We start from the raw sequence: 14,724 nt of genomic DNA, 5'->3' as shown, positions 1-14,724 counted from the left end.
TGGATCATGGTTGGCATGATGATGGTGGCACGATGATGGTTTTACCTATGTGTTTTCTAAGACGGCCGCTAGGAGCGCTTTGGTTTGTTAACATCCTTCATGCGCAGCTAATTTTAAATTCGATTTCGTGTTGGCCGAGTGTTCAGTTTCTTCGATTGAAAAAATGACTAAAGAAAACAGTTATACGGCCGAAAATCTTCAAGAGGCTGTTCAAGCATAGAAAAGGTACAATTGAGTGTTGATTTGGAGAACCAGCTTGAAAATTGGTTTTTTTAAGCTGCTTAGGACCTTGCGTCACTAGTTGGGTGTAAATTTAAAGGAGGGATACCATCGTTAGGTTGGCTGAAAGGGTAACCACCGATTTCCGTACCACCACGAAAGCGCCGTGTTAATATGAATTTACATTAAGCCTTTCTCATACACCTTCTGTGTGTGAATTAATGTATACCATAATTTTTTTTTTAACAAACTAAAAATTGCTAACTGAAACTTATTTCCGAAAAAATATTCCTAGGAAAAAATAATATAAAACCGGAATTAATTCACCTGTGGTGTGATCTTCATATTTCTGTAAGTTCTGATATTCTGTCATTTTAAACCCCAGGAGCCCCCAGAACATGCCTGAAAGGGGTCAATGTGGTCCAAGGCAATCAATATTGTTATTGGTCTTGATATCGAATTTGGACGTAATGTGAAGTGTCGCATGATAGGTTTTATTCCTTCCAAGTCAAATTTAGGTCCATGTTCCATATACCCTGAAACTTGTTCCGGCCATATCTCCGAAACCAGTTGACCGATTCCAAAAATATTCAATAGCTTTCAATGGGACCACAATACCTATAGTTTAACGTTAAAATTTTTCCAAATCTGTTCAGTGATTTTCGAGAAAATGAGCCATGATGAATAGCTAATGCGTGGAAAGTGACCTTTTTTTTTTAAAAAAACGCAGTGAAATACAAATTTGTTGATTTTTTTAAAATAACAAATTCACAAAAACTGCATAAAAAGGTTTTTTTATGATAACAATAAGCTCTAAGCAAAGTTTTTGAACAAATGTGGGCTGAACTAGCATTTGCAAAAATAGGTCTAAAATCATTTGTTCATTAAATTTAGCTTCTTATGTTATTATTAGAAACAAGAAAGGTAGATCTTTCCCTAAGCACGCATTTTTCATAATTATGTGTTGAATAAAAAAAAAATACGAAATGAATTTTGACGTCGTGTGAAACCGGTCTAAATAGGTCCAACCATCATCAGTTACCCTAACCGTCAGCAGTAAAGTGGATATATTTGTTTTGCCTTATTTTTGATGGATTTTTCAAATATTCGACATCAGTAACTGAATTATCTTGGTTTCATGTTAATTTGTAATCTTTCCATTCACTCGCGACCAATAAAGGAATAAAATGACAACAAATAGTATTTTAATTTATTTTTATAAAAAGATTGTTTAACGAGAATGTGCATATTGGCTGGATGGATAAACTTTTTTATATACTGTATATCATAACATTTAAGGCTGGTAGGCTGGAGCACCTAGGCTAAAATAAAATGTAATTTATTTTGAATTTGAAACAGTTAGAGTTAAAAAATTGAGAATATTGCAAAAAAAAAAACTGTGAAAGAAAATTTGGATGTCAAGGGAACGTTGAAGAGAACTTGAAAGAAATTCAATCAAATTCTGTCAACAGCTTTATAATAAATTCCAAGTACTGCAAACCGGGGTAAATTGATCACTGAGTTTAAATTGATCGAACAAACTGCTGAAAATAAGTACGTTTTTTATTGAATATTCAATATTGCAACGTGATTCAAAGGCACGTTTTTCCCAATATTTTGCATTAAGTTTATGTTATAATCACTAATTATTCTACATTAATCTTAGCTTATTTTTTGTTCTCATGTAAATAGTTGGTAATAAACATATTTTTCAAACATATGAATGTTATTTATGAGCTGGAATCACATCACCTCACATTCTGCAGATTTGGTTTATACTGTAAACCAAAGTGATAATAAAATAACAGCTCCAACTTTTGGAACAAGTCATAACAATCAATTAAAAAACTCTTGATAATTTCACCGCAAAGCAGTATTCTCAAATGTTCGAACAATAATTTTTCAAACTAAGTCTAACGTAAATAATTTATCAAATCAAGCTACTTGGTTTTGTTACCTAGGCACCAGTTTAAAAAATAAATGTTTTGAAAATAAACTATAAGCAAAGAAAATATTCACATATTACTGAAAATCGTGATCAATATGCCCCCGGTTTATGGTACTTTGGAAGAATGTCTAGGGTGATCTGCAGGGAAAACCTTGGAATGTTTATTGTTTACATTAAACTAACTTTACCAGATTTTAGTTCATTTGTGACTTGTCCGGAAAACACGTGACAATTAGCGTGAAAGGATGCTGAGGTGCTGACCACTACGCCGGGCCCATCTCACCTTGAGTCTATAGATCGTCAAGACCTTAACTCCGGGACAATTTGGTGATCATAGTATTCTGCAGGATATTAAAAAGCAGTTGAATGTATAATATAGGCACATACTAACACAAATTAAGTCAAACAATGCAGAAAAAACAATAACATATGTTTGTTATGGAGATTCCACATAGTGAATAGTATTCTTAATGGCGATATGTTTGGGAATTCAATAAGGCACATTGCTATGGGAGGTGAACTTATCGTCTAAAGCCGCATATAAAATGTTTTAATTACTTAATTAATTGCTTAGCTCAACTTTTAGGACTACAGATTTGATATAAAGTATTTAGTTACATTTCAAGGACGGTGGCCATTAGATTGATGTAAATTTCGAAAGTTTTGCTTCGAAGAAACCAAGCAGTTCCAATACAAATGCTCCTAAACCAGGACCTAATCTGAAGTAATTTCGTTACTATTGAGTGACATTTTAAAATTTGCATCAGCCTAGTTATTATGTGGTTCCTATAGTTCATCTGCCATCATATTTAACCTCAAAGATATCTATAAAGACACGATAATTTTACCTTTTGCATAACTGAAACAGCAGCATATCACCAGAAACACAGCACCAATCATTTTCACTCTACAGCTCATTATACCACTGATCATTCCCATTTTTTTCATTCAGTATACAATATTTTTTTTGAATATTCGCGAAAGCAGAAATATTTTTTTGAAGGCAACTTTCACTGGCGTTGTGTATTTTTATTTTTGCGTTTCACGTGAGCACTTACACTACAACGGTTTTAATTTTCCCTGTTATCATTCTTCTTAATTAGATTTTCGTATCATAATCCAGACAGCAGTGCAAAAAAAGAAGATATAAACTCGTTTTGATTTAGTTGAACTATCTCTGTTCACTTACAAAGGAATCAACTGATGAAGTATCTGTTTTGTGTCCAGCAAAGCTTTTAACAAAACTAATAAAAGCCAGATGCAACCAAATAGAAACTAAATCTAATTAATGTGCGTACAGTTTTGGCACTATAAATCAACACTCAATTTTTCTGCTGCACACACACACACACTTTTCACTTGTTCCCAAAAATGATCCAGCCTTCCTCGTCGTCACGGTTTCATCGAAATTTTATCCTGTTTTCTGTTCAACGTTCCAGCTATCACTGGCCAAGTGGTTAGAGCCGGCAGTGCTTTTTATACAGCTTGATGGAAAGAGTTTGCTGCTATTGGAACGAGAAGCGCGCACTTTTGGACCACAGCAGCGTGGCACATACATACGTCTTCGATTCAGCTAACCAGTCAACAGGTATATTCTTGCGGGGAAAGGCGTGAAATGCATGTTATGGTTTTCAAACACTGTTGGTTTTAGCACAATTTTGGAGTGGGAGGAAAGTTCAGTGTTACATAAGAGATGGACTACACGTGGGTAAGAGTGATGAGGTCATAGGTAATTTCGACTTTAGTATTGTAAAACAGAACACCATACAGATCCCTGAAATATTGACCAAACAAATATGAACCATATATTTAATGGTATTTCTGAGATGGTTCTGAACCAAATTTAGGGCTAACGGCAAACAGAAAGCTAACTAGGGGAGAATGGTATATAACGCACCCCCTGGGCAGAACGCACCAGCTGACTTTCATTTGTGTTTTTCATGGCTTTTACGTAACTTTTTTGTTGTCTTATCAAGCTGCACTTCTAGCATAGCATCTGAACTCAAAATCCTGCACGATAAATCCTACAATTGGATTAAAAATTCCAAGAAAAACTCAAAATAAAATGAAAAAGTGCGTCTTACCCCGGGGGTGCGTTATGTACTGTTCTCCCCTACCTACTTTTTTTTTCATATCAATCATACGCGTAGTTGAGGTTGTGTCGTACCGTGCGTCTCCTTGATAAAGGGTGTTTTTTTTCATAGGTGAAATAACCAATCATCATCCCTTCTTTTATTTTTTTTTCAATTTGTTTATTTTATTGGGCTTGCATGTCATTAATAAAGCAGCCTTATAGATGATCACTGGAAGACAGAAAAATTCCCGTGGTTTTTTACCAATAAATTTGCTTGCTGAGGAGCAATGAGTTGATTGGAAAATTGCATATTTTATTGAAAAAATTTCAAAGGATTGGTACACCCAACCGGGGGATGTAAGATTCGCTTACAATTATGTGAGATTCATCATCTGAGGATGTTAGTAGAGACCGCATGAACCGAGGATGCGATATACCTAGCTGCGGTCCAATGCAAGAAAATTGGAGACCGAAAAATGTGGAGTGTATTAGTGAGTGGAATTAATTACGTCGAAAAAATAGGAAAAAGGTTTCCGGACTGGACTTGAACCACGAACGTTGCGATTATCAGACCTGTGCTTTCTCCACTGCTCTCTCCATGCTTCTTAATATGGTTAGCCGTAAAGCAAACACTAAGCGCTCATTTCCTCTCATAATCGACTTCGTATGCTTTTTCTGCTGGAGAGATTCGAGGCAAGTGTGTGCGTCGTTCAACCATGTTAAACATAAAAATAAAGGCAAATGCTTGCTTTTATAGGTTAAAGCATAGACATAACACGAAATAAAAAAGACAAAAAACCATTACATCGCCTGCAAGGCTAACTTCAAACATTCGCTGTGATGTTCATGATCAGGAAATGGAACTAACATTCGTTGTAATAATTTTATGGTTTGCGTGTAGCCATCGTACTGAATGTTTTAAATTGGGTGGTTAGTAGAATAGTCAAAAGACCAAAGTAAGTGTTTATTTTTCTTTTAATTTCACTTAGTATTTTGTATCCATGACAGGGATGAAATGGAAAAAAATCAGAATTTTATAAGCTTCGATGAAAGCTTTTAAACCCATAAAATCTGCATCTGCAAATAAAGGGTGTCCCACATCAAGTTGCATCACGAAAAAAAAACGCTGTTGAAAATTCCCCATTGGGTATTTTCTCTTTAAAATTTGAGTAGATTTACTTTAGAGTGTATTGTTTATCGCTGTCAGTTATTCGAAAGTTGAAAAAAATGGCGTCACCCGAAAAGCAACGTCGTGAATTGACTTTGCGCAAGCACCTGGAAAATCTTCAACTCTCTCATCGGGACATCGGAAAACAACTCGGAATCGTACAGTCAACGGCGAGTCGTGTGATTAAACCTCACTACAAAACTCTGAGCATCGAACGGAAGGAGAAATGCGGTCAGAATGGATGTTCTATTAGTGATCAGGATCACAAGCGTGCTGTGAAAGCGTTTAAGTGGAATCCCAATACTTCGGTCAGGGATGTGGCCAAAAAGTTGAATCTGTCCAAGTCATTCGTTTAGAGATCCAAGGACCGGGAGGGACTGCATACGTACAAAGTGCAGAAGGCTCCAAATCGTGACTAATGGCAAAATATGGCGGGAAAGTCACGGGCCCGGAAACTATACACCCAGATGCTGACGAAGCCTGTTACTTCTGAGGGAGCAGGGCTCTCTATTATGGCAATCCCCCAGGTCCCTGGTCTAGAGCCACGGGGACCAACGGGGTGGGCTTTCCACCAGCCTCTTTTGTTGGCTTAGCTCACGACTCTTCCCCAGGTCGTATCTCGACAAAGAGTGAGATGGTGAGGCTGATCAGGGCGCAAATAACCTTCTACTCGGTCTTCTTTTAGGCACTTTTTATTTAGGATATCACGTTACTTACGTATAATAGGGTGTGTGTGCGTGTGTGGGTGTGTGAATGGCCGGCCGGCGTGCTGGATCGTGGATCGCTGGGCGGATGACCCAGCGGATGATCTGCTAGTTTAGGAATGACGCGATCTCGTGTCTCCCGACGCTCGCTTGGTTGACCGCTCCGACGGTCTAGACAGCGTTCGGTTGATCGCCAGTGATTGCGAGGAACTTCACGCTCGCTGGGAGGGTTGACCGCTCCGACGGTCTAGAAAGCGTTCGGTGGCTCAACGCTGAACAGCGGAGACTCAAACTAAGGACAATGGGTCCTTGGGTTAAAACAATGGGAGGTCTTATTATATGGAAACTACTGGGCAGTTGGGTTAGGTATGTTACCTGATTCTTTGATTAACGCGTTCCTGAGGTTTTTATTTCCACTTTATTTAACTGGAAAGTCACTTCGACTTGAAATGTTTGAACACTTGGACTTTGTCTGTAAATATACCGATACTAGTCTGTGAACTATGATCCAAACCTCCTTCGAGAAGAGCTGAAGTGGAAAAGAACTTGCCCATTCGATCTGACCCAGTAGTAACCTCCTTTTTGACCATACTCCCTGTTTCCATCCGTCATACTTTTCATTTATTTCCCTCTTCTGTTAACCGATCCTGGTTGTAGTGTCTGTATGGGAAGTGTACCTTATGTTTTACAAATTGTGTTCTGATAAATTTAATTTGACCGTTTCTTTGGAGTGGTATTTTTTATCTGTTCTGCTATTTCTTTACATATTTTCATTTGTTTTTAATTAATTAAGTTTTATAACATAGAACATTAAGTAAAGAAACAATAACTTTCGGCATAGCCGTTAAATAAATAGATTAATATTATAGATAACTCAATAGCATATCGCTAGCAACAGTCGGCCTTGCTCGTTCATACTTAATAGCAGTATGGATTGCCGATACCTACACTCACTCTCATTGCTCAGTGCTGGTGATATAGGGTAAACTACCCAAACGGTAACAAGCCTCATTGTCTCATCATGGATGATGAGACTTACGTCAAGGCGGACTTCCGGCAGCTTCCGGGGTTACTGTTCTTCACCGCCCAGCACAAGTTTGATGTTCCGGAGGAAGTAAGGAAGCAGAAACTTTCAAAGTTTGCCATAAAAATACATGATTTGGAAAGGGATCTGCTCATGTGGCAAACGGAGTACGCCGTTCGTGATTACCGGGACTATAAACGGGGAGATCTACCTCAAGAAGTGTCAAAAGAAGCGTCTGCTTCCACTGTTGAAGCTGCACGAGGGCCCTACAATCTTCTGGCTGGATCTAGCTTCGTGCCTCTATTCAAATGTTGTCCTGGAGTGGTACGAAGCCAACGGGGTCACTTTTGTACCCAAGGACATCCGCATATAGCAACTTACAGGAACTTAGCATATCACACACGTCGTTAATAAACAGAACAAAAATGAGAGGTCCTCGTGACTCCCTTGTGGAACCCCCGATGGTATATGGAATACCTCGGATCTGGAATCACGTACCTTAACGAAAGCCTTCCTGGATGATAAGTATGATTACAACCAACAAACGATCCACGGTGGAAGACCAAGGTGGATTAGCTTCATAATGGCTAGGTCATGAGGGACTTTGTCAAAAGCCTTAGAGAAGTCGATGTAAACGGAGTCCACTTCGTGACGCTTCTTGATGCTTCCTATAAGAGTGTTCGTGTAAGTCATCAAGTTAGAGACTTGAAACCGTTTGTTACAAAACATGTTAGATTTTTAAATTGTGCATAGTTGTTAAATGTACCGTCACGTCTCTTAAAGTTATTTGGTGTTGGATTAGTAGGGTTAGTAGTCGTTGTAAAAAAAAATGTTAATTTGTTAGTAGGATTAATTGTTTTTAAATTTGAAAATTATATAAAACCGTACAACAGTACAGTGGGTATGAGTATTCTACCAGTGGGTACAATAACATTCGGGCGAATCTACGAATTCAAAATGGGTGGAAAATAACGTCTAACGAGGAGAGCAATGGGATGGGAAAAGCGCGAAGGAAAACCGCCATTCCTTAATCAGTATCTGGCGTTCGTGTGCTTCGGACCGTTAAAACCAAGTGTCCTCAAAGTAATAAAAGTGAGTGGTGAATCGCGGGAATACCTATCAGTTCAATCAGGTAATACGGCTTGGCTAATTAATTACGGATAGCTAACATTAATCGAATGACCGTAGACTAGTACGATAATTAATTAAAATAAACCCCGTTGCCCTCACAGGACCTTTTTGTGGTACCATTCGGTACAGCGCCATTTTGTGAACTAACCGACTAAGTCGGTCAGGAAGCACACGAGTCGGATTATTGGTCCTTAGTGGCTATTAATCCTAACAGTAAAGGACATCATTTCGATTTGGCATTGCAAGGTCAAAATCGTCGCATTCCTCGGGCCAAGGCGGCTCTAAACGCTAAAGAGGACCCCTCTCAGCAGAGTCACTCCGGCCTTGCCTGGACTCCGGTGATTCTCGTCAACGAGGGTAGACGCCAGGAGACCGCAGATCGCCATCGAGTTAAGTCGATCTGTTGTTCCAACATCACCACCCTGTCAGGCTTGATTCGCCCGACGTCAAGCTCGTCGTACGTAGGATCATCGGCGAGCGCTCGCACATCGGCAGAGTAGTCTTCGGCAGAGCAGAATCAACGGCAGCAGTTCAGTACCGGTACGTCAAACCCCCAAAAACCCACTGTACATCCATAAAATTCAATAGAACTATTAGAAATCCAATCCACACCTGCTATAGCTTTTATTAATAAATAATAGTATACACCCTTTGATTACTGTGTCACTTAAACTTTCCATAGCTTTTAGTCAGGTGACAGTACTGCACGTTAAGATCGCGAAGCCCCTCCAGATTACCCAGTAGTAAGCCGACCTTGAGACACAGCTCGAGAGGTTTCTTGCTACTGAGCGTTTTTACCGGGATACAGACAGTAGAGTTACAGACTGTCGAGCGCTTTTTCATGAATCCATGCTGAAACTCTGAAATTATGGGTTGAACAGCTGGATACAACTTCTCATGCAGAAGACTTTCGAGAACTTTGGCCAAGCAGTTCAGGATCGAGATAGGTCGGTAGGTAGTGGCCAACGATGCTGCACAGTTCTTGACAATAGACGGTGGAATACGGTCCGGGCCTGGACCTTTCGATGGATCGACTGAGCAAAGGGCTTTGAGAATAGCGTCTTGACTGAAGATGAGCTGCTGCAGGTGAATGTCGTATCTTGGTAGCTGATCAATGAATTGCTGCGGTGGAGGAGTTTGATCGGGTTCGAAAACACTTCGGAAAAAGTCAGCGAAAAGGCCAGTAGAAGCGGTGTTGGTGGTGGAGCTTCTACTACCGTAGGTGACGTCCACGGGAATACCAGCTGATCTTTTCCGAGAGTTGATAAAAGACCAGAACGACGATGGATTTTCCTTGAAACCCCTCTGGAGGTTGTCGACGTACTCACGAAAGCGAGCTTCCTGCAAACTATTATACTCTGCTTCTACTAGCTGCACCGTATACTTGTTTGCTGCGGTCCGGGAACGAAAGTAACGTTTTCGAGCTTAACGCAGACGGTTGTTGGAATTGCAAACAAAATTTTCGTGTCTTCACCGGAACAGTATCTTTATAGATGATGTCGTAGAATACGGAGACGGCGGCATCAATGGTGGGTTGGTCAAGTATATGTACCCAATCCAAGGCGGCAATCCTCGTGTTAACAACATCGAAATCACATTGTGCAAAATTATACTCACTGCGGGCTGCTGGGTACTGGAGCGGATGATCTCTCGAACGGGAGTCAACTTTTAGAACCAACGGCTTGTGGTGACAATCAACTTTCATAATTGCAGAGGGTGGTTCAAACCGGGATACAGACAATCGGAGTCACTGACGAGAACCAGGTCAAGAAGCTTACCATTCGTGTTCACCAGATCTTTGATTTGCTTCAATCCAGCAGACAGTATGGACTCCACTACAGCGAGCTCCTGTTCTGATGAAGCATTGAGAGGCAGAAATCCTCTGACGTCCTCATCGAAGTCCCAAGCTAGATTTGGCAGATTGTAATCGCCCACAACTATGGTTGTATCGTGAGGGTTCGCCATACCAAGGAGCTGTTGTACGGACTCAGCGTGTTTGGTGTAAATGTCGGGCTGACTGTTTGGTCGAATATAGATGCAGCACAGGAAGATCGATTGATGTTGTAAATCGACTTGAACAGCAATTTGTTCGAGGCTCTCAACGCCCACAAGATGCATAGCCTTACACTTCAGCTCGGATTTCACGGCAATTAAGACGCCACTGCCACGTCGCAGTGCGCTGGTGCGAAAATTTGATGTAGACCAAAATAAGAAATTTTGGTAAAAAGAAATTGTAATGTAAGAAGTAAGAGCAAGAGTAAGGGAGTAAGAATGCTTCATTTTCATTGCCTAAGATAAAGTCTGCCTTGCGTTGGTTTAAGTCGCCATAAGTGTGCAAGTTTACTTCTGGTTCCGAAGTAGACGTAATAGTTTCTACGATTTGGAAAAATAATTCAAATGATTGTTTATTTGCATGTTCGGGTGAGAAATAAAAAGATGAAAAATTATGTGTTTCTCCAGCATAGTTGCTTTGGCCCAAACTTGTTCGAATTATTTGTGTTTAGTAGTTTTAATTTCTTCAGAAGTAAATTTTGCATTGATGGCTATGAGGACTCCTTCCCCAGACTTTTTCTTAAAAAGAAGAAAATTTCTGTCATGCCGAAATACATTACAATTGTTTCCGAATTTTTTTTTCGATTCTTATGCTTTTGTTCCAGCTAGTTTCAGTTGCTAGAATTACACAGAAGGAAGAAGATAGATGTTTTTGTTGGATTTCCTTCATCTTGGCTGGGCTTTTAATGCGATTGAAATTTTGGCAATACATCATCATTTCAGTCACATTATTTTGAGAAGATAAAGAAACTCCTGGGAGATTATTAAAACTTACATTAGTTTACTCATGCCGAGCATCGTTACATAGACATAATGAATCTTCTTCAAGGTGCATCAGCGGCGTTGAAAATTTAAAGAATTTTAAAATTTGAGAGCGCTTTCCTAGTGGATTGTAGCCGTTGCGTGCGTTCACTGGACATGAATGCACGGTAGGATGTCAGGTCTACCAAGGCGTTGTTTCTTGTAATTCGAAGTTCTTCATGGTCGTCCAGAAACATTTCATGCTGAAGATTTTTGTCTTTTGGTAGTCCTTCAGCTTCTAGCATTAGAATGGCACTGGGGCCGCATTGCGCATCTCGAAACGAAAAAGTTTTTCATATAAGCGTTCGTACAAAATGTCTTTTGTTTCGAGATGCGCAATGTGCCCCCTGGTATTGGTGATTCCGCGAATAGATGTGGATGATGGCTGATCATGCAGGAAAGAGAGGCAGGCCCGAACAATGTCCATTATTTTTGGGTCCCTTAGACCCGCCTTCTGAAAGGTGTGGTCGCCAGTTACAGACTGTTCCGTGAATCTCATTATTGGCGGACGCACGGGGTCCAGGAGAGGAGGGTTGGCTTTTCATTTCGATAAGGGTTAATAGTTTCCTCTTTTTCGAAATAAATGAAAATTAGTTCGTTGTCTTTTGGTGGCCGAGAAAATTGTATTCGTGTAGCAGCCAAGTAAAGACTGTATTCGAAAAAAAAACAAATGAGCCGCTAAAAACTGGTCGCCAAACATTCTGTTTAAGTTCGATTCTCTTCAAGCTTTCAGGAAATAAAGTATAGCATTATGATTATGTGTCAACATCAATACTTTATTGAACCTCTTCTCCATATCCAAATGCCCATACCTTTGCCTTGACACTGCTCATTAGATTTTGGGCAATGGTGGAGCCAACTTGTTTCGACAGTTGCAACCACTCTTCCTTAAAATCCAGTTCATTTTCCAACACTTTAGGGGTTTTGCGAAGTTTTGCCTTCACGATAGCCCAATTGCTCAAAACATATTGAAACATTTGCCGCATCCCGAACCGAAAGGTTGGGTCGGCGCTTGAAGAGGTTCAATATCTTCCTAGCCTTCACCGGATCTGCTGTCTTGCATTTCCTGCCACTACCATCCTTCCTCTTGCTCGTCTGACGCTTCTTGAACGTCTTGATCACACGACATACAGTTGAATGATGAATTCCGAGCTGTTTTCCGTTCCATCTATGTGACGCGTTTGGATTTTCGAAGTCAGTGCACTCATTTCTTGCGCCATCACTGTAACCACTTAAATTACTGTGATGAAACTCTGCCGGCGTAAACTTTACACTGTTAGCTAGTTTCAGGTTGAGCCTGTACAAATAAAGCTAGTTTCAGGCAAAATTCCAGCATTTTTTAAAAGTTACAACTTAATGAGTGTGCCTCATTTTTTTCGAATACACAATACAGAATGACATTTAGTCGAAACAAATCTCAAGTTTTTCTGTTGTCACCCTCCCCTTCAAAAGTTTGGAATATCACAAAGGGGGATATACAAAAAAAAAAAAAACTTTCAGTGCAATAATTTAAGCACTGCATCAGCAAGAATTGGAACTAGATGCACATGAGGATCCAGTGAAGATGACAAGGTGTTTTTATCCTAGGTAAAAGGTAAGCTCCAAATTCGCTATTATCGTCGTCGTTGGCAGTACTATTCGTATATTTTAAATTAACCATCGATCGTAGAAAATACATGAATTATCGCATATCTTAATCGTTCGTTGCGTACTTTGACGCAAAGCACTGTGGATTGTGAGATGCCTGATGACCCTGGAGGGATCGTTTTTGCTTACTAAGCAAAACATCATGGATTTAACGCCAAGCTCTTCCACAGCACAATTAATCGCCATCGTAATTTGTATATTTAAGATTTACCATCAACCTCGGATACTATTTGCATTATCGCTTATTTTAGTCGTTCGTTACATACCACGCGAAAGCGTAGTCGCGAAATGTTATGGTTCTGAGATGCTCGATGACTCTGGAGGGAGCATGAAAATCATGGCTCTCCAAGCTCTCCATCATGACTCTTAAAATGCATGATCACTGAACAAAATTAATATTCTTTATCGGCGGGCTATCGAGAGATGAAATAAGCAACGCATAAACAATATATACTTTTGGTTGCATTGCCAACATGAGGCGAATCCTAACCGAATACCTAATCCAAACCTCCAACTCCGTAGCACTTATGAGGCTGTCGCTAAGTAGGTGGCCTCTCATTAAGTAAGTACTACATCAACATCTCCTTCCCTATTCCTAGTTATGGAAAAGATGGGCATAGCCGGGAATTGCGACAGTCAAGCTTCTGGTATTCTTATTTAGATTGGAATCAATATTTACTCCCCAGCATTATTCCTGAAGTAGTCTGAATGAGAATTTCAAAAGAGTCGTGAGTGTCGCTAGTTTCTACGAAGTATAACGCTAACGCTAACGCATAATTTAAGCACTGGATCAGTTGTCATTCGTTTTTGCGCGTTTTCCTGCAACGCTCCGCTCAACGAATAGTCATTCAGCTATACATAGTGTCAAAAGATTTCATGGCTGTATGACCTCCAGTGTTCGGAAAATCATTTTCAAATCTCATTCACTGAGCCTCCCTGCGAAAATAAACTCGCGTGCGAATGCGGCAAACAAAATTCATAGGGACATAGAAAACCCCATCGGAGTAGCTGCGGAAGGGCTAGGGGGCGTTAGCCCCCGTAGGGTTTACAAAGCTTTCTCTTGAATTTTAACTGTAATTACTTATTTTCGCTAATTGCCTAATTGAGAAGTTGATGATGATGATGATGGCATGAACATGGCATCCCATCTTGATATTACTTTTTGGAACCATATCCAAGAAAAATTGCTGGTTTTGTGAGGGTTCTGTATACCATTATTTAGACTAGTAAAAAAAACTAAGGGTTGTGTGCAAAGCACTACCGCATTGTTGACGTAGAGCTTCGAGATTGTTTTTGATGCTCCATTGACTAATATATTAATGACAGAATAAATGGTTTATAAACTTAACTCCAAAATGAGCAATTCATTATTAAAATTTGTGAAATTGGGTTATTATTGAATAAATCCTAAAATTCGGATTACCTTTGGCCGCTTTCTAGTTGGCTTGACACAACACGTGTTCAGTTACGGTCCGCGTATGTTTCGCAGGTTTCCCTGCCTCCTGGTCTCTCACGCGCTTCCGATATTCGCGGAGATATTTTGCAGCCATGTGTTGAGACATTTTGAAGGTTTTTCAGAATTTCTCAATTAACACTTGATTCAATTCGAATATTGACTTTATCCAACGCGGAGTGTAAACAATGAAGCACTTACTGTACCAATTGGAATATACCGAGAATGCTACAATGCATAATCACCGTGGTGTTTCAATATGATGTCTGTGTTTGGAACACAATCACAAAATGAAATTTTGATTGCCTTTCTTTTTGCACACACCGGTAAGCTACACAGACTCCTCCCATCATGAGTAGTTTGCTATCAAGTAGCGACACTCTTCCTTTGCGTAGTTTGCCAATGTCAATCCTTCAAAGCAAAAGGGCAATTAACGAGTTATTAACGAAAGATGAAAATAATCGATCAAAATCACTTGCCCCCTGCTTTCAAATTTGGTTACA

At 39.8% G+C, this 14,724-nt stretch overlaps 1 protein-coding gene across 2 annotated transcripts in view; it reads right to left on the bottom strand.

Moving 5' to 3' along the window:
- CCHa1 (CCHamide-1) overlaps window positions 1-3,604 on the bottom strand; it is a 60,696-nt gene extending 57,092 nt beyond the window's left edge. The window contains exons 1-2 of one of the 2 annotated variants that reach the window (XM_065236703.1): window positions 3,466-3,604; window positions 3,016-3,261 (exon numbers count right to left, since the gene is read on the bottom strand). In XM_065236703.1, the coding sequence (XP_065092775.1) occupies window positions 3,016-3,115 (100 nt within the window). In that variant the 5' untranslated portion in view covers window positions 3,116-3,261; window positions 3,466-3,604. Of the gene's footprint in view, window positions 1-3,015 lie in introns of both variants that reach the window. The other variant, XM_065236702.1, reaches the window with a different exon arrangement.
- Between the last annotated feature and the right edge of the window lie 11,120 nt (window positions 3,605-14,724).

This window comes from Ochlerotatus camptorhynchus, unplaced genomic scaffold, assembly GCF_037179485.1.
Source record: "Ochlerotatus camptorhynchus isolate MF236.1 unplaced genomic scaffold, CSIRO-AGI_Acam_v1.1 ptg000569l, whole genome shotgun sequence".
NCBI classification, from domain to species: domain Eukaryota; kingdom Metazoa; phylum Arthropoda; class Insecta; order Diptera; family Culicidae; genus Ochlerotatus; species Ochlerotatus camptorhynchus.
The sequence above is the reverse complement of the archived record's forward strand: the minus strand, read 5'-3'. Positions and strand labels throughout refer to the sequence as shown.